The following is a 27,489-nucleotide window of genomic DNA, read 5'->3' on the forward strand; positions in this document are numbered from 1 at the left end:
ACCACACGCACAAAAACGTACAATTTTCCGTCGCGACAAATCAGTTGGGTTTCGGATGGATATCGTTGCCATATAAAATTGTAGGAAAAACAATGTTTTCAAGGGCACGTGCCTATGGAATGTCATGGAAACGTCTTGATTGACGTATATCTTGATCTCTCAATAAATGCGTATGGTAATTTGAATTTGCCAACTAAACTTGACAATAATATAAAAAATTATCAATAAAAATAAAGTTAAGCTCGACTACCAATAATAACTCTCTTTATTGAGTTTCAAGGTGGGCTACCTCACACGGTGATCACTGTTCTCCAAGAATTGCCATTCTCGATGCGTTTACTTTAGATAATTATACTTCAGCACAGATCAAATTGAAAGATGAATTTGCGTTACGAAGGACAAAGATCTAGATATTAACCGCCAATAAACTAAAAATGAGTGAAGTCAATTGTATCCCCGACTTTTTCCCCCGCCTTTCACTTGTATCTAATTGGGCTCCCTGTACTTTCAGTTGTCTGGCTCATCGACTGACATTTCTTCAGATAGATAATTTATGTCTACTGAAAAATTTGTTATGAAAAAGCATTTCATGCATAACACTGTAACAAATAGTATATGAACACTTCCTCCCATGCAGTATTGCTGTCATGTGCGCAATGTTTCCTCTTGGGATACCTAGAGGTTATATTTGCTGGTCAGAAGGCCAAGACAGGGGATGATGTGCACGAGTTCCTAAACACAGCCATTTCAATAAAGGCTGGTGAAGGTTTTATTGCTGGATGCATGGAAACTCGAAATGCATTATGGGAAATGTAAATTTGATGGATCATCAAAACGTCACAACAATATAGAAGTTTTTTTAAATGTAAGCTGGATATTTCGCGGCATTATTTCCGGTACGCTGACATTATTTAACTAAGATTTTTTTTTTTAGATTGGGAAGCATATAATGTGCTGTGTGGTCACCCTATAGCTGTTCTCTTAACTACAACTGTGTGGTACACTGTACATATTGTGCCGCAGTGCATTTGCATACTTGAATAGTTCTACCATAGTAACAATTTCAAATATCCCAAGGTCAGTTGATGTGCTGTGTGGTCACCCTATTGCTGTTCTCCTAACCACCACTGTGTGGTAGACTGTTGTGTTGCAGTGTATTTGGATACTGGGTTAGTGTTACCATAGTAACAAGTTCCTATATCCCAAGGTCACTAGATGTGCTGTGTGGTCACCCTATAGCTGTTCTCCTAACCACCACTGTGTGGTCGAATTCATTGTGGCAGTACATAACGAACCTGGGCTTGTTACTACATAATAACCAAAATTATCCTCAAATCGCTTCTGTTTCCCTGGTGCAAACTCGCATTCTGGGACACGGAAATCCAGATGAAGGTGATGATTGTATTTCTTCTGAAAAGCGGGAACCGTGCAGTTATTGCACTCCTCTCCTTTGATATTGACATAAGCCACTTTGATACACACTCCTATCGTGTCCACGGCATCAAAAGGATCGTAGTCATTAAGGTTACCAAGAAGGAAGTCGGGTGTGAGAGAAATATTCCTTAGAGGGAACTGACAAGTCGCTCTGTATAGTATGGCATTGGCTCGAATGTACTGCATGTTGCTTAGCGACAGGCGATACTTGTTCCAGTTTGGTTTAAATTCGTTTACTGGATAGTTTTGAAAGAAGACTTTTTTCTCGAAAATATCTTTATTGCCAAAAGCAAAAGATTCGATGAGGGTCCATGCTTGATGGAAACCAACAAAGGTGCAATATATTGGAAGGATGTCTTCGGTATCTTTATGAATGATGTTATATATCCCATTGGCTGGCAGGATACCGTGGAAGAGAGATGTCCTAAGAACATCAATGCAGGAATAGCCATTTTTATTTTCACAGATTTTTCCAAAATAATTTTTTTGGCACTTGCAGCTGAACTTGACTTTTGGCTTCTCACAGTGTTCTACACAGGTTCCTCCGTTCATACAAGGCTGACTTCTACAGCAACCATTATAGCACACACCCGCAGGGTGAACCATGTGGGATTTCTGCAACGAATGAATATTCATTTAATTTTTTATTGAATTATGAATTAAAAAATACGTTCAAAAAACTAAAGGTATCGAGAGATTAACCTCTTTAAAAAATGTCTGCTGTACGTCATAGTACACGTATCCTGTCTCATCTACAAAGTCTGCTGCCTTGGAAGTCTTGTCCTCATCCAGCAACTCACACCTGACATCTTTCATCTGGAACGACTTACAACGACAATCATTGATACAGGACGAGAAGCACGTGCGTGGAACATTAGTGGTAATGTTCTTGTAGGAGTATCCTCTGAGATGTTTTCCCTTGATGACTTGGTTGTTCTTTGGGAAAGATCCCGAATAGCAGGTGCCTTGACATTGGAACTCACCGATCACGTGGGTGACGCATGATAACAGCGTGATTATTACGTGTGACGATAACTTCATTTTTCCAAATCCTGTAAAAATGAGGAGGACTTTAAAAATGGTCCCTGGAAGATGGTTTTATCAAGGACTTCACCAATGTCTAACTAAAAAGCAAATGAAGTGATATATCAAATACATGAATGAGTCATAGCGTAAATTGTAAAATCCATTACAGGGAAACGTCAAACATACCTAACGGCAAACGTCAAAAATTGCCATAAAAAGCATTGAACGAATAAATAAAACTCATATTTCATAAGTTGAATGAACGTTTATTTTTAAATCCTTGTATTCAGTTGAAAATGATTACTAGAAACTATATTTATATGATGCTATTGGAATTCACTCGATAATTCAAAATGGTAACGAACATATGCCACCAGAGAATTGAGTTGAAAAAATTGAGGCGAAGACAAGTCACTTTAACTCACTTCAAGGTGTTTGGATAGAGGATCAAACAATCTTTCAAGTGCTCGATATGACTTCTTAAACTATTAATAATCCTTGGAGAAATTCAAAGCATAAGTTGCCCAAATTTTATTCTAATGAAGAACACATTTTCAAACTTGTTTTACGCTACCGATTTTCTTTGTTTTTGTTTTAGAAAACATCTGGATCTTTCAAGGAAAAATAATTTTAGAACAGGCGAGGCAGACCTCTTTTATCTCTATTTAAATCTCTCTCTTTTTTACCTTTAAAAAAATTAATTTATCTTTCTTCTTCTTCTCTTATCGTATCACCTGCCTCTATTGCTCTTTATTAACTCCATTACATTTACGTTTGATACACTGAATAGTTTTTTTTGGAAATATAAGAGAAGTATGGCAATATTACTGAAAAAAAAAATAAATAAATAAAATGCCTTATTCTCTCTCTTGGTCTCGCTCGCTCACACGCTCTGGTAAAATCTAAAAAGTTTATAAATTTCGTTTAAAATCATATATGGCATGAATCCTTTAATTTTTTGCTTTGTTCAGTTCTTCTACTCAATCATGAATATGTCCAGATATTAAAATCTTTTCAAAATCACCTATTCGGGGTACAACCATAGGAATAAAAAGTAAAAATCCAAGTAAAAAACGGTTGCAATATTCAAACAAATTTTAAAAAGGAATTAAAAAAGTAATCAAAATAAGTGCTTAAGCTTACCAGTTTTTAAGGAGGTACGTTCTTTAAGAAAAGCTGTTTCTGAATAGCGACTGCTATATCATCCGTTCGATTGTCCAAGTCAAGCTCACTGTTCAACGGTACAGTAATGATAAAAGGGTAAATTTTACACCGTGAAAAAATGAAAAAAATGAAAAGATAAATAAATGAATCAAAAGAAAAAGCGGAACGTGAGCTTTGCTATTTTTCTCATTACAAAAACTTGTGAACTCTGACTTGAGTTCTTTGTTTAACAGATCAAAAACAGTTTTCCGTGTTTGATACTCTGATCAAAACACGCGGGATGTTGGGAGAACACGAGAGGAGCGTAGGAAACCACGACGCGTAGCGGAGTGGTTTCCAGCTTCTCGAGTGTTCTCCCAACATCCCAAGTGTTTTGATCAGAGTATCAAACACAGAAAACTGTTTTTGATTTGTTTTATAAAATAACAAACGCGCGAAAAGATCGAAAAAAAGCAAAGTCTAAGTAAATTCTCCCTACGTGCCGTCTTATTCAAACTGACCAATGAGCGCGCGCGATAGATTAAAAATGACGATAGCGTGTTTTGATACTCTCATCAAACATGGTTTTCGACCAATCTTGGCGCGCGTAGTATCCCAATTATTTTATAATTGAATTATCTAGTAAGATTCCCTATAGCAACATCCATATATTATCATTTATAAAATAATTGGTATACTACGCGCGCTAGGATTGGTCGAAAACCATGTTTGATGAGAGTATCAAAACACTCTACCGTCATTTTTAATCTATCTTGCGCGCTCATTGGTCAGTTTGAATAAAACGGCACGTAGGGAGAATTTACTTAGACTTTGCTTTTTTTCGATCTTTTCGCGCGTTTGTTATTTTATAAAACAAATCAAAAACAGTTTTCTGTGTTTGATACTCTGATCAAAACACTTGGGATGTTGGGAGAACACTCGAGAAGCTGGAAACCACTCCGCTACGCGTCGTGGTTTCCTACGCTCCTCTCGTGTTCTCCCAACATCCCGTGTGTTTCGATCAGAGTATCAAACACGGAAAACTGTTTTTGATCTGTTAAATCAAACATGGAGCCGGTATCTTTAAAATTTCATTCAAGGGGAAATGAAATACACCCCCTCCGAAACGAACCCAGCGAGAGGTTTTTCAGTTCAAATTGATTGAATACTAATAGGTAACGAAAGAATAATATACCTCCGCATTCACGCGAGATTATTCTTTTTTGGATTAGAATATATTTATCGTAAAAACATCCGCTATAGGCAGCTTAAGATTCCCTTTTTTGTTTTCCCGCAAACGGCAAACGTGACCACGTTTTCATCGTTCCCCTACATTTCACTTTACCTTTTGTAAACCTTCTCGACAAAGACAAGTATTCTTTTGTTTATCTACTACTTGGAGATTTTTGCGATTCCTTTTCACTTATTTTAAAGAATTTTTTAATGGTCAACTGATGTTTCACGTTTGACGTAAACGAGAATCTTAAACTCTCTTATATCTCCTAAAAGATCATTTCCAGTTCAACATATTTGGATGGATGTTTTTAATAGTTTAGGAAGAAAGCTCAAAAAGCAAGATAAGAGCTAGGGATGAAATTTATAGGATCTTGCCGTCATGTGTGTAGAGCCTCGTTTTCATGTAAAATCAGGAAAAATAAAATATGACATAAAGTTTTGCCATTAAAAATTAGCTCTTTTCGTAAATGAATATCATCTTCTAGTGAAAATAGCTAAACCTTGAAGTAAAGCCACTATCTCGGAAAATTGCTTTACCATGACGACAAAATCCACATTCCTGATTATATCTTTTTGAGTCTCATCCCAGTAAACTATCAAAAACATCCAGATATATTGGTTTAGACATGATCTTATAGGTGGCAAAGGCTTTTTTCATGAGAAAGATCTTGTATCATTCTAAGATCTTGTACATTGTCTAAACAAATCAACTCGCGTGAATGCTTTACGGCCTAAGAAACCTGCTACCTTCCCACTCAAGTTTGAATGTCTTTGCGGGATACGATAGAGATCACCTTGGCTTTAGGTGTACTGAATTAACCTATGATCAATGCAAATGACGTCAGTTGAACGACGTTTGAATAGCCTATTGTTTGACCTCCTATAGTTTGTTGACCTCACGTAGTTTTTGAGCTTGTCATTAGGAAAAAAATCAATTGTCTCGCAACAGTACGTGGAGAAGGCAACCAAATACAATTAATTATTACTATGGATTACTTTTTAATTGTATCTACACACACACACACACACACACACACACACACACACACACACACACACACACACACACACCAACACATCCCGTTAGAAATTAAAATAATTGATAGTGCACATGAAAGTTGGCTTCTTTAATGTGGAACCAAACTAATTAAAAGCGAATTTTGGACAATTCTGTTTTCGCTTGCTTCGCAAAACTACTGCGTCAATTTAAACGAATTTTTCATGTGATGTGCTTTGATTATCTTAGATTCTTACAGTGCATTTTATTTTAAGATTTTTAAAGTGTTTAGCCTATTAAGTCCGAAAATCAAACAGTACTATTTTTAGTTGTTTTTTTCAAGACAAAGTCGCGCAATACTACCCAGTCGACTTCACAAACTAACCCAAGAGACTTTACGGGCATCTGCTATGGGATTCACATGCATAGTCCAATCAATTATCACGTGCCAGATGTCAGTCAGTGTCACTATGTTGTTTAGTGATTATGAGAGGGCGAAGCTAGCAGATCACGTGCCAAAGGTTTGTCTCTACGCATGCTCTATTTCGTTGACCGCCGATATTCAAGACAGCCGAACTAGAAATATCAATTTATCAATTTCGTAATTAACAAGTATTTCAATTCGAGGAGATAGCGATGATTTCGAAGCGATTATTTTTGAAAATTTTCAATGAATTTCATGGGCAATAGCTTGATTTGGTTAACTATCTATGATTCGTCTACTGGAGCAGTGTTTTCTGGACGAACAAGCGAAGATCAATAAGGAGAACAGGTTTTCAAGAGTCAGAATTACGATAAGCGATAGTATAAACAAATTCATTCAGCATGACTCGTTATTCTCTTGAAATTGACAATATAGATATTCTTATAGCCTATATTTATATATTTATATTAACTGTTTCGGCTTCAAAGTCTACTCACAAAGGAACGAAATCGATGCTCTGGCTTTAACTTAACGATCTTTTGGTTATCCATATTAAGAGTTTTACGTTTTTGTATAGAGTATTTTTACCGCAACGAAAGTAATAAAATAGATATGCTTACTTTGTTAGCAGCAAAACAGAAAATAAGCTGGACATAAGATATAAGTCGTTCCAGAACTTGATTACTCAACTATTGAATCATTAATTTTTTTAACAGGCGCTATAAACAACGAAACCAAACTGATGTTAGCTGAACTGATAATTCATTCATTAAAATGTTTTTATTTACATCAGGACTTCTAAAACGAAAAGCATAAAAGTTTTTGCTTACCAGCTTTCATGATGATGCAGAAATTTTGTCCTGATTTTGTCCATTTTTCAAAGTAAAGCCAACCAATAAAGCAAAAAAATGTCGACCATAGAGAGCTTTGTGGAAGGAATTTCCAAGAACGAAATTAGCCCTGTGGGGTGGCTTGTGGTGGGTAGTGTACACGTTACAAAATTAATCGATATCCTGTGCGGGAGAGTAGTAAGGTCGAAATTCGTTCTCGCCCGAGTCCTACGCAGGTAATAACCTTGTCAGAATATAGCAGAACATTTTCTGCAAGCGAAAAATTTTCTGCACGAAAATTTCGCTCATAGAAGTCTTGGAGGAAAAGCCAAAAGAGTTTTAAATACATAAACCCCCCATCGTAGGGATCATTTTGATCAAGTTTTTTTTTTTGTGGAGTTCGAGGTTTAAAATACGATAAAATCGTGGTTTAAAGTGAGTTGTTTTTTCAAATATGGCGACTGAAGTCAAAAGTTTCGAACCAAAATTAGATAGAAAAAAGAAGTGTTTAAAAAAAATGCACGAAGCGAAGAACTCGTTTGTTTTTGTTAAAATCGGTTTACAAAACAATCTTTTATTTACAAAACAGGAAAGAAATAGAGGATATTACATGGCCGCTTGGAGATACGAATTTTATCTTCTCGTGTTGAAAATCTCTCACTCGTTCGCTACGCTCACTCTTCAGAGATTTTCAACACGAGAAGATAAAATTCGTATCTCCAAGCAGCCATGTAATATTCTGTTTATTATATAATTATCAATGAACTATGTTTTGGCTTTTTCAGGCAATTCTTTCCGTGTATTTTTGAATAGCCATCGCAATGGTGTTATTTTCACGTGTGAAGATATCAATGTTTCTAAATAGAGAAAAATAGATATTTCATTGGTATTTATATTATAAATATGAATAACAAAGATTACTTTTGATCTTTAAAAAAGAAAAACATGTTTTTTTAGAAGTCATTTTTTTCGTCTTCAAGACTTCAAATATTTGACATTTTTTGAGAAAACAAGTAAGCATATTGCGAAGAAATTCTGCAAAACTTACATAAATCTTCAAATATCCTTTTTTTTTCAATTCCTAAACACTCAAAGTAAAGTTGAATAAGCTGTTTTTTTGTACAGAAGTATCATGTACCTCTTTACGGATAAATTAGGCAAAAGCTCTTGAAGTTTCAACATCAAGTTTCAACGTCTCTCTACTCGCTTCAACTTTCGCGAGCAGCGAGTCCTCCTTTTGCCATTCTCAACCTTTTTTGCTGGTTTTCAACTGATGAAGCTTGACTTTTTTAGCATTTTTGAATCCATTTTTAAGATGAAAATCCGCCATGTTGAATTTTCTGAGAACTTCCAGAGAGGGAAGGCTGTTCTGTTGTTATGACAACTGCTGTGATCTGATTGGCTAGTTTGAATTGGCTAGTTTCTTTTGTCTTTTCAACCAATCACTGAAAAGTGTTTCACATTTTTGCACTGGTGTTTCACATTTTTGCACTGGTGTTTCACATTTTTGCACTGGTGTTTCACATTTTTTCACTGGTGTTTCAGGAAAACAGCACTGCTCTCAACCAATCAGAAGTGAGAAATTTTTGCATCTATATTATTACATCAAAAATATCAATAAATCACAATACAGAGACCCCAAAAGTGTAAATTTCTAACATTACTTCTCTAGATGCGCAACCTTTCCAGCAATCACATCACTAGTATTTCAATGTCATGCAATATCTTCTTTATCAGTATTTTTGGATGCTCAACCAACTAAATACTCCATGCATGTTGAAACCAGGTTCTCCAGGTATCCCAGTGCACCCTGCCACCAGGGTCTTGTTTTAATTATTTTAACACTTTTGCGAGATCGTGAAATTAGCAAAATAAGCCTGAAGCGAGATGACGTTTTACCCCCGACTCTATACCATAATAGTTTTTAAAATTCTTTCATCATAACAAAATTTGTGATTCCTTAGAGAATACAGGAACAATAGTCATAATTAAAGAACAAAAGCAATGTGAAAAGGATTATGGTCTAGAGACGGGGGTAAAACGCTATCTCGCTTCAGGCTTATTGAGAGTTCACGAAAAAAGTGAATTGCTACCACAGGAAGCCTATACAATCTTTGAGAGCTGAATGTAATATAACGAAAAAATAAAAAAATAAAAAAATAAATAAAAGATAAAATAAATGAAAGCTAATATTTACTCACATGAAGTGTTTTATACGTCATCCTAGTTCTTTAGTAGTGATTTCGAGCCATTTTAGCGATTAAAAAAAAAAAATTCTTTTCCTCTCTATATAAAACAAGGAAGGAGACTCCTGACCCTAAATCGAGTCGACCCACTCATGATCGGAGCAAAATTTTTCGACATTAAATCGCGTTCCCCGGCTTTCTAACTCCGCAGGGCTTTGAAGGGATAAATTTCCAATTTTACGAAGTCCGAAAAAGTCTACTTACAGAGGTCAGCAGCCAGAAGAAAAAGCTCAAAATCCATCATAAAATGGCAGTTAGAATACGAAGGAAGGACGTTTTGGATCATCGACCGTGGTGACCTGGGTTTTAATGACAAAATCACCCGCACGTGGGACCCGACTGGACGTTTTTGTCCAACCCCGCGTGAATAAAGCTGTCAAAACAAGGGCGCCAGGACAGACGGATTGGGTTTTACACATGTGTGATTGTGGATTTTGGGCGATTCATATCAATATTTTTAACAGGTGACTGAACCAGATACGGCGATACGGCGGCCATCTAGAACAGTAGGACATTATGGGGGGTCCAGAGGTCATATAGATATGCGAGGCCACAGGGAGCCCGGCTTTAGAATTTGTACATGAATAAAAAAAATCAATAAGTGCTTTATTGGGTTTCCTGTGTTTAGAATTTGTTCATGAATAAAAAAAATCAGTAAGTGCTTTATTGGGTTTCCTGTGTTGAGATTTGAAACAAGACGCTGATACGTTGAATTTCCGGTAATCGTACTAACCAGTAACTTGATAGCAGATTAACGTAACGTGATAGCAGATTAATGTAAGTAACTCGAGAGCAGCTTATAATTCAAATTTAACGTATTAGTGTAACGTACTCTCTTGTAAGTGGTACCATTTACTAGGACGTGCGTTACACTGATACGTTACGTTAATCTGCTATCAAGTTATTGGTTAGTACGATTACCGGAAATTCATCGTATCAGCGTCTTGTTTCAAGTCTCAACACAGGAAACCCAATAAAGGCCTTACTGATTTTTTAAATTCATGAACAAATTCTAAACACAGGAAACCCAATAAAGTACTTATTGATTTTTTTTATTCATGTACAAGTTCTAAAGCCGGGCTCCCTGTGGCGAGGCTTGATGCATGATATATGTTCTTTATCTCGTCTGTCATCATTATTATAGCTATGGACGGTACATGCATCCATCACCTCAGCTACCCATATGAAAGAAAGATAATCAAACAAAATTCTATATTGTATCCGCCATCTTTGCTTCGGACGTCAATTTCACGAATTTACATAACTCCTAGCTTGCCATGTTTTTGCAGCTGTCCTTCGAAAAAAATAGGACTTGGTCTGTTGTGTATTTCGAATTATGAACGACGAACAATATTTCATTCTTTGCCCATCTCCCTCACATCGTGCCCCACTCTTTCGAATCTCGAGTCCAGAGTCTTGCGGTTTTTTGAACAATGGGCTGGCGGCGGTGAAACGTCTTACTATAAGGCGATGACTACAAAGCAGGAAGGTTCTGGATGACTCCGGGTACAATATTGCACTCTTTCCGGATAAGCCTTGTTTCCAGTCTCCTGGCAGAGTTTGAATATCTTCTAAGTGAATGGCTTCCCTCCATACGATGCTGTAGTTATTGTTATTGATGTGGACTGATGTGTTTTGCCACCTTAGCATTGTATCACAGTTCTTTCTTTCTGGTCTGCCTGTCTCTCCGATAAACTTTACATTACAGTTACCGCGCGCACGCAAACATATACACCACACCCTTTTTCTTCTATTCATCTAATAGATCTTTCGGGTGCTTTGTTTTTAATAATTTCACGGACGATTAGATTGTTATGCGTCCGTATCAGTCTTTGTACTCATTTTCTACCCTGTAGCAATTTGCAGATGTCGATAAAATGATTACTGTTCTCGAAACAGAGTCCTTATGACGAGCCAAGGGTTTGTGAGTTTCTGAACTATATACTGACGTGAATATGTTGCAATCTAATTGGATTACATTGAGACTCTCTAGAAAAGCTATGTCATCGTCCGTGTATCTTTTCATCATGGATTGGATGTTGTGTTCTGATCTTCATTGCTAAGATGATTGTCTCTGCCTGTTTTCTGCGATATGCTGAATGAAGAACCACTATGGGTGGATTTAGGCGTGCGCAAAGGAGGCACGCCCACCAGGAAATATACATTCTGAAAATCCATAGTTTAAGGATTTCCGTGGAAGCATACATATCGAGACCATATCTGGTTTTTGTCTTGCATAGCCAGCGGTTAGATTTGCCTCAGAGGGGGATACAACTCAACTTAATTCAACTCAACTCAATTAATTTTCGCACTATAATTTACAATTAATGATCCGAACAACATGAGTTACCATTGCATCAAAATAATTATCAAGTAATTATTAATATTTTACAATACTTTTAAATTATGCATAGAGCTAAATAAACTGGGGAGTTTTCTAGTTAGGCTCTAGCGGAGTTCGATTTCTAGTCGCAAACCAGGGTTATCCCAAGTGCCTTTGCGTGCTCATTATTTCATGTTATTTTATTTGTTTTCAACCGGTTTATGCCAGTTTTTCGTAATTATACTTCCGCTACTAATAATATCAATACTAAGGTATTGCTTTAGCATTTAATGAAGACATGTTCGACTAAATTGGCAAGTATAAAGAAGCCAGTTGTAGGATCGTTACTGAACCTAAAAGACCTCTAAAACACTCCAATGCTTTGAGAAGTATCTCTAAATGTCTTGAAGGATTCAGAAAATAGATAATGTTAAAATGTACAGTTTTACGGCGAGCTCCGCGCGAGCATGTGCAATGATACCGCTGTTAATTGAAGATTTCTTGTTATGATCAGTTCATTTTATTTAAACAGAAATAATTTTTTCTCATCAGTAATAAAGTCGGAGTTAGGGATTCAGCTTAGTTTCTGGAACAATTGAACAGAAGGAGTAGAGTAGTCAGAGTCAAGTAGCTCAAGAAGAACGCCTTTGTGCCCTAAGAAGCCTGATTTGTTGTTCATCACTGCCGTTGCCCCAGATTCTTAGTACAATTTACCATCTTAAGTTCAATAGTCCCCTTCACAGTTCCCTGCGCCATCTTGAAAGTTAGCCGTGCCTTTGCATCGAAGCGAGACGAACGTTGAGCTTAAAAAAGGTCCCTAACTTTGCATGCTCACCGTTTGTCTCGCTTCGATGCAAAGGCACGGCTAACTTTCAAGATGGCGCAGGGAACTGTGAAGGCGACTATATTAATTTTTGTGTTTAAAATGCATGGAAAATGTAATATCTCACTCGCAATGCATGATGTGATATACCCGGATCATCCTCTGGAATCGCCTAACGCTGAATTTTTTTGCTCCCCATCCGCTTTTGAGGAAATAGTGTTTCCTTTGTAATTACATCTGAAAATGGTTAGACTTTTAGTTGGCTCGGATGACCACTTTAAATGTTGGTTCCATCTCTCCACACTTCATCAATACTAATTAATACCGGAGGGACGTAAAAGAACCACTGAGGACTTAAAGAAACCCTGGCAAAGTACATGTCGCATAGAACAATAGGATTCTGCCCGATGAGTGACCACCCTCTGTGCCTACAACTCATACTAATCATCTGTCATGCTTGTTAATTGCACTAAAAAGGGCGCTATATTAAACATAATTCATCATTAAAGTGCTTATAAGCCTTTACACAATATTTCATTCAGAATTGATTCTTTAAATAGTGAATAGTTGATTGTGGAAAGAATTCGTCATTTGAACGTCGGGTCTTTGAGATACGAAGGTTTATATTTCCAATATGTTAATGACTATGACGTAACATAAGGGATTTGAGTTATTTTGTGGCAACTTTTAATATTGAACGCTGGACATTTTTTGAAAACAAATTCGTAAGAACCTTTACGTAAGTCACGAGTAAAAGAGTGATGCTTTTAAAATACTGTATTCCAGAACGAGTGCAGTGTTGTATATTAAATGATCCCTTATGTTACGTCATAGTCATTAACATATTGGAAATAATAAACCTTCGTATCTCAAAGACCCGACATTCAAATGACGAAATATTTTCACAATCAAATATTCACTATCCAAAGAATCAATTCGGAAAATATTATGCAAAGGCTTATAAGCACTTTAACCTTTGTGAAACGCTCACATCCTACATATTGGGTTACCTTTGTGTAACGCTTTCCAATCTAGAGAGCCAGCCCGTACCGCTCGGAATGTATGTATGTATGTATGCATGTATGTATGTATGTATGTATGTATGTATGTATGTATGTCTATGTATGTTATGTATGTATGTATGTCTGTATGTTCTGTATGTATGTATTATGTACTGTAGGTATGTATGTATGTATGTATGTATGTATGTATGTCTGTATGTATGGATGTACTAGTATGTCTGTCTGTCTGTATGTATGTCTGTATGTATGTATGTATGTATGTATGTATGTATGTCTGTATGTATGTCTGTATGTATGTCTGTATGTATGTTGTATGGTATGTTATGTATTGTTATGTCTGTCTGTATACTGTATGTATGTATGTATGTATGTATGTATGTATGTATGTATGTATGTCTGTATGTATGTATGTATGTATGTATGTGTATGTATGTATGTATGTATGTATGTCTGTATGTATGTATGTATGTATGTATGTATGTATGTATGTATGTATGTCTGTATGTCTGTATGTATGTATGTATGTCTGTATGTATGTATGTATGTATGTATGTATGTATGTCTGTCTGTATGTATGTATGTATGTATGTATGTATGTATGTATGTATGTATGTATGTATGTATGTATGTATGTATGTATGTATGTATGTATGTATGTATGTATGTATGTATGTATGTATGTATGTATGTATGTATGTATGTATGTATGTATGTATGTATGTATGTATGTATGTATGTATGTATGTATGTATGTATGTATGTATGTATGTATGTATGTATGTATGTATGTATGTATGTATGTATGTATGTATGTATGTATGTATGTATGTATGTATGTATGTATGTATGTATGTATGTCTGTAGTTGTTGTATGTGTTGTATGATGTATGTCTGATGTCTTATGTATGTATGTAGTTGTATGTATGTCTTGGTTGTAGCTGTATGTCTGTATTGATGTTGTATGTTTGTATTGTATTATGATGTATGTTGTATGTTGTTGTTGTATGTGTCTTTATGTTGTATGTATCTTGTATGTTGTTTGTATGTTGTTATGTATGTCTGTGATGTCTGTATGTATGTTTATGTTGTATGTATGTATGTTGTGTTGTATGTATGTTGTATGTATGTATGTATGTATGTATGTACCGCTCGGAACGAGTTACATGATTGGATTAAAAAACAATAGATTAGTCATCAAAACAATAGCACTAATCCTAACCTTACAAAAGCGGTACTGTACTTAGGGAGCAATGAAAATTCAGCTTTCGAGCTGTACTGGATTACTCGATATAGACTGGGCAGTCGACGAAGGTTTTCCATCTTGCAAGTAGAACTACTTTAATGTTTCAAAATATTTTCCAAGGTAAATGGGAGATTAATATATGTTTATGCCTAAACAAATAATTTTCGCATATTCTGATTTTCCATTTGTGCTTCTTTCTTCCATTCGGTACCCAAGTCGGCGTAATCACATCGCTTGTTGCATGTTTCGAAAAACTTTAGCCAATCATGAAGGCGTTCTATTGAGCAAAATCCCTTGCTGTTCAAGAGTTAGGTCTGGTTTGTTTTGCCGCCATTTTGATTGTCTCATTCAATCAGTCCATAAAGGATAAGATAGAAATTATTTCAGAACAAGAGATTGACCAAGTTCTAGAATGAAGAAATTGTTGTTTTGCAACGGGATTTGGAAAATACTTTTGTTTTTGGTTTTTGGCTGAATGTTTCAGATATTTCATTCGAATAACTGAAGGTTGCATGAAGTCAGTCGAGGATGGGCGAATTTCCTTTGACTGCTCTCATGAAAACAGTAATAAGTTCACATTAATCATTACTTGCATTTTGTCAGCTGTTGTTTGTAAGAGACAAAAAGATCTTACAGTGAAAGAAAACCGACCGCATAAAAGAAAAGTATAGGAGGTCAGCATCTCTGCATGACGGCATGCTGGCCGCTTTGAGCTATCAACACACTTTATTCCATAGAATTTATACAGTCTTATTGTTCTTTAGATAGTATTTATATTGCCTAGATCGATTTTATCTTCTCAACGGATGGAAGCAAGTTTATTATTGATTTTTTGCAAATTGTTCAACGCTACATTTGTACGAAGTGTCTAGATACCCGGCACCATGGGAACCAATATCAAAATACTAGATACCCGTGAGTTTTTGATCTTTGAAAAAAAAATCGTCAAATAAACACATCTTTGCTCATTGAAAGTATTCTTACTTTATTTAGAATAGTCAAGCGTTTCTGCTAACGATAAAATATCTATATATTTTCGCTTTTGTTGTTTTCTGAGCATAGACATGATACGAGGGTCAATTACACTAATATGTCGTAAAATTTCTGCGGTGCCATACCTCACAAATCAGCAGATCGTCTAGACAAACACTTGTAAAATCAACATTGCTTCACAGAGAAAATTAAAGCCAAACGAAACCTGTATTTTTTTCTATGACAACAAGTATAGATTCTTTCACACATTATTGTACAATGTTCCAAAGATATCACAGTCATTTCGTAAAGAATCCTTAGAAGCTTTTATTTGAACTAGTGATTGTTTGGAATTTTCAATAAGTATGAACAAAGGTGACTACGATTGTAAGGCTCGCCCCAACTATCCAGACCCTTGATTGGAATACAGAATTCGGACCCTTGGAATCCGGAATCCAGACTATTTTAAATTCTCTACTTTCAAATCCTTATAATGTATTGCGTCTTTGGGCGGTAACCAATCAAAACACTGTCCCAAATTGAAAGGTTACTTAATTGAATTTATACTATACCTGCTTTTATCTGTAAAATACTGATTATCAGTTTATTCCAAGTTATTTTTGTGTGTACGTCAAGAGTTTTGGTCTTACAGAAAATGTATTGACTTATGAAAAAATTTTTAAAATTTACCTTAAACGTCTTCAAGCTTCTATCTTTTTCCGTTTTTTTGTGCTGTGCCTATGGGCACAGTACATTTGTTTTTGTTGAGTTAGGTATGATCGGAATTTAGTGTTACGAATGCCATTGGTGGACCTCGTCATGATTGACATTGGTGAAACACAAGGTGAAAATGCATGTTGAGATCTGTAAGATCGGGACACGGAGGAGGTGAAAGAGGTTGAACATATGTGGTTTTTACGGAGCCCGATTCGGTGGCATGCAAATTTCGTGATTGTTTTTACTTTTTACGACTTTTTTCTCGACTTTTTTCTCGACTTTTTTCTCGACTTTTTTCTCGACTTTTTTCTCGACTTTTTTCTCGACTTTTTTCTCGACTTTTTTCTCGACTTTTTCTCGACTTTTTCTCGACTTTTTCTCGACTTTTTTCTCGACTTTTTTCTCGACTTTTTTCTCGACTTTTTTCTCGACTTTTTTTGACCGCTGAACAACATTAGAGCAGGCTCATTCTATGCTGAGAGCATGGACAATATGGCGAGCTGCAAATGCAAGTTCTGTATGGGGTAAAACACAGGTCAAAAATACGTGTAGTATACATGTATTATCAATATTTACATTATTTACAATATAAGTTAAATTTAGGATAGATTTTAAAGTTATCTTATTTACTTTTAAAGCAATTTATGGGCTTGCCCCAAGATATATATGTGAACTGGTTAGCATTAAGGATAACAATTCTTATAATCTTAGGTCTTCTAAAGGTTTGCTTTTGCAGCCGCCAAGATTTTTGACCAAAAAGACACTAGGAGACCGTGCTTTTTCGGCGGCTGCTCTGAAGTTATGGAACAATTTACCTCAAGAGATACGTAACGAGAGACATTATAATAGATTCAAGACGTTGTTAAAGACCCACCTTTTTAGACTAGCTCTTAATTAGATTTCCTTTTACTTAATATTTACAAATTAGTTTCCCATTTGTTTTAACGTGTTGGCCCCGGTTTGGACGTGGAATTTCGCGCGTGCCGGGTCTAGTGCAGATGGACAAACTAATGTTTGGTTTGTCTGCATTGGATTCGGCGCGTGCGGGATTCGACGTCTAAACTGGACCTTAGTTATTAAATCTTTTATATACTCTTTTTGTAGTTTTTTTTAGAGATTTTATGCCTTGTATTTTAGTGTACCTATATGTAATGCGTAGTTGATCATATTAACATGTTAAATTGCGCAATACAAATAATAAACTATTATTATTATTATTATTATTATTATTATTATTATTATTATTATTATATTTACATTATTTATTATTAGGTATTAAAAACCCAACTACACTAAGTTTGACACAGGTATTCGGACTCAAGCACGGGAGATGGTGGTGGTGGGGGTTACGTATGTGAAAAGTGATTGATTTTAAGAAAAATGATGAAAAAGAAAAGATAAATAAATAGCATAAAATAAATAAATAAATATTAAGGCAGTGGGTGATTGGAACGAGTTGAGCGTACGAGACTTATATGAGTATACTCATGGATATGTATCGTAGAAAGGTAGGTAGCAATGGTACAGTAAACGATAAAGTACGTCGTACAATGAATATTGAGTTAAGAATAAAAGTGTTTCGGTTGAAGGCAACGTTACGAAACATGAGTCATGTTTGTATTCCTTAAACAACGGAGCCTGCAATACCAGCTAGTAAGCGGTCAAAAAAGTCGAGAAAAAAGTCGAGAAAAAAGTCGAGAAAAAAGTCGAGAAAAAAGTCGAGAAAAAAGTCGAGAAAAAAGTCGTGAAAAAAGTCGAGAAAAGTAAAAACAATCACGAAATTTGCATGGCACTAATCGGGCTCCGTAGGTTTTCGTGGTAAGAGTGCCTTAATCCAACTTACTTTAAACTTAATTTGGTAGTTCTAAGCAGATAATTAGAAACTGGAGCTAAATTAGAAACTTTAAGTGCGATTTTTGATACAACTCGAATTAGTTACGTAAACAAAAGATTGTAAATGGACAGGCCAGGAATTTATACTGCGTCATTGATGTAAAATAGTACTCGCACGAGTTTTATATTATTTTATTAGCAAGAAAAATGATATTAGATTTGATTAGCAAAACACATTTATTTCTAGTCGAATATTTTCATGACAAAAACGTATTTCATGCCGTAAGCTTGAATGGGGGCGGGCAAGGAATTTCTACTGCGTCATTGATCTAAAATAGTACTATTGGTATTTACTAAAACAAGGAACGACCTAAAACCACCTGAAACGACCTGAAACGACCTGAAACGACCTGAAACCATCTTGAAAGCACCTGAAAACAGCCAAAACATTGAATCTCCATCGAGTTTGTCGTCCAGTTTGTGTATTTTATTGACTGTTATCGATCGATCGAGTGTTTGTTTTCCTTGGAAGGGATGTACTTCATGGTAGAATGTCATATAGTCGCTCATACGTATAGTCTCCCATAGAAGTGTTCCACACTTATACCTCACTTTTCCCTTGCTATGATTACCTGTTCCTAGCTATGATCAACCGTCCCTACCTATGACCAACTGTTCCTAGCTATGATCAACTGTCACTAGCTATGATCAACTATCCCTTAGCTATGATCAACTATCCCTAGCTATTTTCAACTATCTCTTGCTATTTTCAACTGCTCCTAGCTGTCATCAACTTTCCCTAGCTATTTTCAACTATCCCTAGCTGTCATAAACTGTCCCTAGCTATGATTACAATTTGAACATTTTTTTTACTTTAACGTGTAAATTTGTTTAACTTAACATTGGCGTATCTAGGGGGCTCAGGGGTGCCTGTGATCCCATTTTCAAAGCCAAAGATAAATCATCTGACCGTTGATGCAGTATGTGATATGATGTTATAGTGACAATTTGGTATGTTGTGACCCCCACGCCCACCCCCCCCCACCCCCCCACCCCCCCCCCCCCCCCACATGACAGATCCTGGATAAGCCCCTCCTTAACGTAATTCAGCCATGTTGCCTGCAAGTTTTTAAGTTCATTAAACTATATAAGGGGAAGTTAATCTATATATAGGTACAGGAAACCATTAGTAGAGAATGGTGAAAATAGCTAGGGATAGTTGATCATAGCAAGTGACAGTTGATCATAGCTAGGAACAGTTGATCATAGGTAGGGACGGTTGATCATAGCTAGGAACAGGTAATCGTAGCGAGGGAGAGGTGAGGTATAAGTGTGGAATACTTCTATGGGAGAGTATACGTAGCGACTATATGACATTCTACCATGAAATACATCCCTTCCAAGGAAAACAAACACTTGATCGATCGATAAAAGTCAATAAAATACACAAACTGGACGACAAACTCGATGGAGATTCAATGTTTTGGCTGGTTTCAGGTCGTTTCAAGATGGTTTCAGGTCGTTTCAGGTCGTTTTTAGAAATCAAAAACTCCCGGCCGTGTAGTATTTTGAAATTGGTTCCCATGGTGCCGGGTATCTAGACACTCCGACATTTGTAACCTCAATAAATTCTTACCATGTTAAAAAGAAAGTGTGGAAACGCTAATAACATAAAAACTTTTTAACGGCTTAGAGGGAATTTCGCTTCCGGCTGATTAAATATGCGCAGAAAATTAGTAAAAGTGATAAGTCGCTAGTGGAGTGGCCACAACCCACAAAGGAGCGAAAACTACGACTTATGGAATCAGTCTAGGAGTCGAATATTTCAGATAATATTCTTATAAGACGCGTTCTTTATAACTATAGTGCGAAATTGAGTTTATTTACATCTGTGGTTTTGAATTTAACTAGCCAGATTAATAAAGAAAAATGGATAAAATAATTTTTATTTTCGGCAAATGACAATATGATCCTTGCATCATTGAGTCACGCTATCGTATCTAGGCTGAATTTTTGACCTTTAGGACATTTGCGTTTCGGGCTCTAGAAATTTGTAGTTTAAGTATCCCAAAAATGTTTTTGCATTTTCTGAAAGCGGACGCGTTGTACTATCCATAGAAATCCACTTTTTTGAACAAATTATAATTTAAAAATTGGAAATTCGAGAAAATATTTTTTTAAATATCATGCAGGTTCAAGCATACCAAATTGTCGCGCATTAAACTCAGTTATAGTAATTTCTCTATTTTTACATGAAATAGGTCATCGAGACTTACCTTCTGGCAAAGTTTGAGAATTTTCGACTTTTTCATTTTGCACACCTATGGTCGATATTTACAGATCCCCGCTGTTAATAGTCAAGAGAGGTACTTTAATCCTAATTGATGGGAGCTTTCGAGACGCCATCTTACTCCTCCTCGACCGCTGACCATGGCCATAGTGACAGTCGCCACTAAGCTATCAGATAAGTAGAAAAGGGACATTAATCGGTGAACATACTGAAAATGAGCAGTATGGAGCTGGAAAAGAACTAGAAGAACGAGAAGACAAAAGTAAAATCCGCGAAAAGTTTAATCTGGCAGAAAAAACAATAGTATAGCGTTCATCGTTCCAACAATTAATATGGAAATGAGCAGGAAATATATTATTAATAGCAAGAAATTATAATGATAAAAAACATCTACAACCCCAACGTCATAAAGGTGCCGATCCGATTCCGATTATTTATTTTCTGTGGTATTAAGAATTCGTTTTTTCCAGATCGATAAGGCTAGCTTCTGTGCTTTTTTCAAAATAAACCTTTTTGCTGTTCATTTAGGCGAAAAAAGACATTCATTTTAGCCAATTATAGAATCAATAACGCAAATATACATTCTATAAGTAAGAGTTAATTACCGAGAATAGAGGCAATAAGCCATATACATCCCGAGGCCGCAGGTTCGAGGTAATTAAGTATTTTATTTATCAATTGAGAAGGTTTTCTATCAAATGTTGCTCATTATAAATTCGAAGTCTATATATAATTATTAGAGAGTTTTATATAGCCGTTCACGGCAAACGTGTAACGTCAGTTGATCAGTGAAAAATTCTTTTAAATGACTGAAAAGGAATCGCAAAAGAATCCAAGTGGTAGAAAAAGAAAAGCATTTTTTTTTGTGATATGAAAGTTTGCAAGAGGTAAAGTAAAACACAGGAAAACGATGAAAAAGTGGTCACGTTTGCCGTTTGCGGGAAGAAAAAAAGTCAATCTAAAACTCTCTAAAGTAACCGGGTTAATAACTAACTGTATATTAACTTTGCATTTATAATGAAATAAAGCCTCGCGAATAACAAAGAAAACCGTGCCAATTGAGAAATATAACACCAAGAATAACTTGACTAACGCGAAGGAACATGAATTGCGCAATGTGCATTACATTTGAATCAAGAGATTCTGGTTTTGTAGCGGTAGTAATTAGCTCTTTGTTTTAGAACTCCAAGATATGTAGAAGTTTTGTAATACAGCTAATTGTTGCTAAAAGTACCTGGATTGTACTCGATATTAGATAATGCTTGAAATTTAAGCTTTTCCTATCTTTTATTCGAATACAATCGTCGTTTTTTTTTTGTCATCCTTTATTATTAAAAAAGAAAAAAACGAAATTGAACTCATGGCCATTTAGGTCGGACCTTGATCATGACATATCAATATTGCCAATTAAGGCGGCGGGATTCAAAGAGTTGAAAACGTCAAAAACAGTTGGATCCAAGCGATCTATTGTGGAAGTTTCTATAGAGGGATTTAAACAGCTGGGTTTGCGACTGTTTTTTTAGACCATGACTGAGCATGAATAATATCTCCGCTTTTTAGATGCATACCGCACGCAGTTATTACTCCAAGCACTACTTAACAATTATTCGCCGAAGGCGAAGTGATTATCGGGGAATATTTTACCAGAGACGAGTCTTCGAGCGGCGAGGTAAATGTTCCCCAATAATCACTGAGCCTGAGGCAAATATATAATTGCTTTAGTATAAATACACAGGTGATTCTTTTAAAAAAAGAAAAGAGAAAATAAAAATAATAAAAAAAAATTAAAAAAATAAAAAAAAAAAGAAAGAAAAAAGAAAGAAAAAAAGATAAAAGGCATTTTGTTTCCGGTAACAGCAACAAAGCTGCTGGCTGCCATTTTGGATTTTCGTTCGAGGTGATTATCGTGTGATAGTGTAAGTTTCTTGACCAATCAGCGCGCGAGATTTTCTATAATCATCTGCGTATTTTACTGAAGAGGAATATTGATGCCATAACTGTCGCCAAATGTGAACAGTTGTTCAGGTTTATGCAGACGTACTTACCAAGATGCATTAATCATGAAGCAATCCAAGGATAATAGCCTTAAAGTAATAAAGCAGTTTTGAAATTTGTTTCCCTTCATTGATTGTCATTATTACACAAATGTTTATCGATTCGCGATTATCGAATGCTGCTACGCAATGAATGATTGTTCTTGACGCAATTAGCTGTGCCTCTCTATGCTAATGTCTTATTGAAAGTCTCTTTTTACCTTATGATTGTCAGATGATGTTAAGGATTTTCGATTGGTGTCAATGATTGTCAATTAATTGCGCGTGTTTAAATGTCCGCTCTTCGTCCTTGGTTGTCGATTTAAATTCGCCTTATTGATTCTACAGTAGGCGAATATGAATACTTTTTTCGACTAAATGAATAGCAAAATGTGTGTTGTTCGTAAAAGTGAGTTTTACGAAGTAGGCACAGGCTTTGTGCACCCGTGAAAAATGGATGTTACAACTAAGAGTTTTGTAGGTGCTTATTACTATTAGGTACGACTAAGTGTCAAGGGCGGATCCAGCCAAAAAGTTTAGGGGGGGGGGGGGGGGGCTAATGGAATTTTTTTTTTCTTTGGGGGGCTAATTGAGTTTCTTCCGTCAATACAACAAAAACAATATAAAAAAGCATGGTTTTTCTCTCCTGAAGGGGGGGGGGGGGGTGTGCTTCAGCCCCCCTTGCCCCCCTGGATCCGCCCTTGAGTGTTTAGTCAGCTCAGTCATGAGATTTGTTATTATTAGTTTTTTAGCAGCTCACAGTAGTAGACTAATGACACAATGTAATATAGCCCAGACCCGAATGATGGAAAGTAATCAATATCATAATAACTTTTTAGAGATATTAAAATGTCTATATATAGCTACTTATGAAAAATTATCACCTGCAAAACTATATGGTCATGGCCAAATGTAAATGTTCTAAACAACTCGGTTTCGAAGTAAATGGATTGGACTTTTTGTCTTTAAAAATTAAAAACATGCTTTCCAAAATTTATAATATTGTGGCAAAAACCCTATTTGTGATAAATGTTCTAACTGGAGCTTAAAATAAAAAACACAAACACAAGCAAAAACACAAACATACTTTATATGATAAATTGGACAAGTCATGATTTTGGCTGCTGCTAAATGATGCCATTTTTTATTCTTTATTTTTAAACCAGTTATTAGACCAAGAGAAGTAGAAAAGGTGAACATAATAAAAATGAGCAGTATGGAACTGGAAAAGAACTAGAAGAACGAAAAGCTAGACAAAAGTAGAACGCAAGAAAACGTTTAATCTCGTGGGGAAAACAATAGTATAGCGTTCATCGTTCTAACAATTAATATGGAAATGAGCAGAAAATATATTAGTAATAGTAAGAAATTATAATGATAAAAAACATCTACAACCCCACTGTCATAAAGGTGCCGATCCGATTCTCATAGTTCGCTGTTTATTTTCTGTGGTATTAAGAATTCCTTTTATCCAGACCGAAGAGGCTTATAGGCTTCTTCCAAAGTAATTACTATCTGGCACTACATTCGGAAGATTCTATTTTCGTAGTGGTATATTAATAAGCTCTTTGCTTTAGAACTCTAATATATACAGAAGTTGTGAAATACAGCTAATTGTTGCTAACTTTTTTAAACATTTTTTTTAAAGCGTTATGGATACTTCCACCATCGACATGGACGTATCACCCCTATCATCATCAGCAACAGCCTTTTAACGTATTTTCTTATCCTCAGTTTCAGAATGATCCTGCAGGCAATTTTTGGATTGGTTCTCCTATGTTGTCATCTTGTTACCAATAACGCTCAAAGTGTGGGTGAGTACCGTTTAAGTTTCTTATTTAATTTTTAAAATAAAGCTAAAAGTTAAAACTACTTCACCTTTATATCCATGTAATACTGATTTTCTATTAATAATAATGTATGTTGATTAATAGGTTTTCCAATTTCAATTTCCCGCAACATTTTTGGTCTATTTTGTGACATTAATGTCCTGTTTTGGTAGTCACTGCCTCATGGAAAAGTTTTCAATGAATATCGATTCTTCTGAATGATATTTATCTGTTTTCATTTTTATTCTTCTCTCTTTGTGTAGACTTGTGAACACTTTTGCAATTCTCCACTGTGACACTTGTTTCAATTTTTGTTTTACCAACTGGACAACTTCTTCTTCTCAGATTCTACTTTATTATTTATCCTCACTTATTCTTTTTAATTTCTTCTTCTTCTTTTTTTTGCCCTTTCTTGATCGTATCTTATCTCACTGTTTATGTCTTTTATTATTGGCCTACTACATTTAGTCATATTTAAGTAGATTTGAAATGAGAGTTCTGCGTCACCTACATGTAGTGAGGAGGTCATGCGAGCAGAGTCTCCTTTACCTTCCCCCGAGTCAGAGAAAGGGAAGAAGACTCTTTCCTTTCTCTCACTCGGGGGAAGGTAAAGGAGACTTTGCTCGCAGGGTAACCTCAGAATGGAAATATTGCGAAAAACGTATCTCTTTCCCTACACTTCTGCCCAAACAATATGGCGTCGGAAACCGTGAAAGGAACTATAAATAAACTAATATAAAACTCGTGTGAGTACTCTTTTATGTAAATTATGACGCAGTAAATTCCTCGTCCACCCACTCGTTGAAGGTTTCGGCATGAAAATCCCTTTTTCATAAAAATATTCGACTAGAAATAGATACGTTTAGCTAACCAAAACAAAAATGATTACTTTAGTTAATACAATAACATATAACTCGTGCGGGTACTGTTACTAAAACAAGGAACGGCCTGAAACCACCTAAAACGACCTGAAACGACCTGAAACGACCTGAAACGACCTGAAACGACCTGAAACGACCTGAAACGACCTGAAACGACCTGAAACGACCTGAAACGACCTGAAACGACCTGAAACGACCTGAAACGACCTGAAACGACCTGAAACGACCTGAAACGACCTGAAACGACCTGAAACGACCTGAAACGACCTGAAACGACCTGAAAGCACCTGAAACCAGCCAAAACATTGAATCTCCATCGAGTTTGTCGTCCAGTTTGTGTATTTTATTGACTTTTATCGATCGATCGAGTGTTTGTTTTCCTTGGAAGGGGTGTTTTTCATGGTAGAATGTCATATAGTCGCTACGTATACTCTCCCATAGAAGTATTCCACACTTATACCTCACCTCTCCCTCGCTACGATTACCTGTTCCTAGCTATGATCAGCCGTCCCTACCTATGATCAACTGTTCCTAGCTATGATCAACTGTCACTAGCTATGATCAAATATCCCTAGCTATTTTCACCATTCTCTACTAATGGTTTGCTGTGACTATATATAGATTAACTTCCACTTATATAGTTTAATGAACTTAAAAACTTGCAGGCAACATGGCTGAATTACGTTAAGGAGGGGCTTATCCAGGATCTGTCATATGGGGGGGGGGGGGGGGGGGGGGCGTGGGCGTGGGGGTCACAACATACCAAATTTACACTATGACATCATATCACATACTGCATCAACGGTCAGATGATTTATCTTTGGCTTTGAAAATGGGATCACAGGCACCCCTGAGCCCCCTAGATACGCCAATGTTAAGTTAAACAAATTTACACGTTAAAGTAAAAAAAATGTTCAAATTGTAATCATAGCTAGGGACAGTTTATGACAGCTAGGGATAGTTGAAAATAGCTAGGGAAAGTTGATGACAGCTAGGAGCAGTTGAAAATAGCAAGAGATAGTTGAAAATAGCTAGGGATAGTTGATCATAGCTAAGGGATAGTTGATCATAGCTAGTGACAGTTGATCATAGCTAGGAACAGTTGGTCATAGGTAGGGACGGTTGATCATAGCTAGGAACAGGTAATCATAGCAAGGGAAAAGTGAGGTATAAGTGTGGAACACTTCTATGGGAGACTATACGTATGAGCGACTATATGACATTCTACCATGAAGTACATCCCTTCCAAGGAAAACAAACACTCGATCGATCGATAACAGTCAATAAAATGTACAAAATGGACGACAAACTCGATGGAAATTCAATGTTTTGGCTGTTTTCAGGTACTTTCAAGATGGTTTCAGGTCGTTTCAGGTCGTTTCAGGTGGTTTTAGGTCGTTCCTTGTTTTAGTAAATACCAATAGTACTATTTTAGATCAATGACGCAGTAGAAATTCCTTGCCCGCCCCCATTCAAGCTTACGGCATGAAATACGTTTTTGTCATGAAAATATTCGACTAGAAATAAATATGTTTTGCTAATCAAACCTAATATCATTTTTCTTGCTAATAAAATAATATAAAACTCGTGCGAGTACTATTTTACATCAATGACGCAGTATAAATTCCTGGCCTGTCCATTTACAATCTTTTGTTTACGTAACTAATTCGAGTTGTATCAAAAAACAAAAATCGCACTTAAAGTTTCTAATTTAGCTCCAGTTTCTAATTATCTGCTTAGAACTACCAAATTAAGTTTAAAGTTAGTTGGATTAAGGCACTCTTACCACGAAAACCACATATGTTCAACCTCTTTCACCTCCTCCGTGTCCCGATCTTACAGATCTCAACATGCATTTTCACCTCGTGTTTCACCAATGTCAATCATGACGAGGACCACCAATGGCATTCGTAACACTAAATTCCGATCATACCTAACTCAACAAAAACAAATGTACTGTGCCCATAGGCACAGCACAAAAAATAGGATTAGCATAGTTAATAAGTATTTAGTGGTATTTATGTTACACACTTATACTGTTTGTACTCTATAGTCATGTTCTTTCACTTGAATATAAAATAGCTATATAATTCACAAATTGAAGTTTTATGTTTTTACAAAGTAGAGAGAAACGTTTTTGCTTAAAACTAGTATTGTTGTTATCCATTGAAATTTTTATTGACTTAT

General features: G+C 36.0%; 2 protein-coding genes across 9 annotated transcripts in view; one reads left to right on the top strand and one right to left on the bottom strand.

Annotated features, from left to right (window-relative positions):
- Positions 1–155: 155 nt before the first annotated feature.
- LOC116295579 (uncharacterized) lies at positions 156–27,284 on the bottom strand. Of its 5 annotated transcripts, none has more exons than XM_089039715.1 (5): positions 27,089–27,284; positions 20,546–20,726; positions 3,604–3,691; positions 2,137–2,486; positions 156–2,049 (listed from the first exon to the last, which is right to left on the bottom strand). In XM_089039715.1, the coding sequence occupies exons 4-5, from the start codon at positions 2,473–2,475 to the stop codon at positions 1,234–1,236; spliced, it is 1,155 nt and encodes a 384-aa protein (XP_088895841.1). In that variant the 5' UTR covers positions 2,476–2,486; positions 3,604–3,691; positions 20,546–20,726; positions 27,089–27,284; the 3' UTR covers positions 156–1,233. The 5 variants fall into 5 exon arrangements, with proteins under 5 accessions (XP_088895841.1, XP_031559288.2, XP_031559291.2 ...); XM_031703428.2 differs by having other exon boundaries at positions 2,137–2,558; XM_031703431.2 differs by lacking the exon at positions 3,604–3,691.
- The window catches only part of LOC116295577 (uncharacterized), a 63,746-nt gene continuing 60,488 nt past the window's right edge, over positions 24,232–27,489 (top strand). For 3 of the 4 annotated variants that reach the window (XM_089039708.1, XM_089039709.1, XM_089039711.1), the window contains exon 1: positions 26,492–26,645. In XM_089039708.1, coding sequence (XP_088895834.1) covers positions 26,507–26,645 — 139 coding nt within the window. In that variant the 5' untranslated portion in view covers positions 26,492–26,506. Of the gene's footprint in view, positions 24,407–26,491; positions 26,646–27,489 lie in introns of those variants that run through there. The other variant, XM_089039710.1, reaches the window with a different exon arrangement.

The sequence above is a fragment of the Actinia tenebrosa genome, unplaced genomic scaffold, assembly GCF_029948245.1.
Source record: "Actinia tenebrosa isolate PJP-AT-01 unplaced genomic scaffold, QUT_ActTen_1.0 PGA_scaffold7__59_contigs__length_16204524, whole genome shotgun sequence".
In the NCBI taxonomy this organism is placed as follows: Eukaryota; Metazoa; Cnidaria; class Anthozoa; order Actiniaria; family Actiniidae; genus Actinia; species Actinia tenebrosa.

Bases quoted from the DNA above. Each gene is read 5' to 3' on its own strand.
- LOC116295579 (XM_031703431.2), bottom strand. From the start codon at position 2,475: ATGAAGTTATCGTCACACGTAATAATCACGCTGTTATCATGCGTCACC. The intron at 2,050-2,136 runs GTTAATCTCTCG...CATTCGTTGCAG, and splicing joins AGCAGACATTTTTTAAAGAG to AAATCCCACATGGTTCACCC.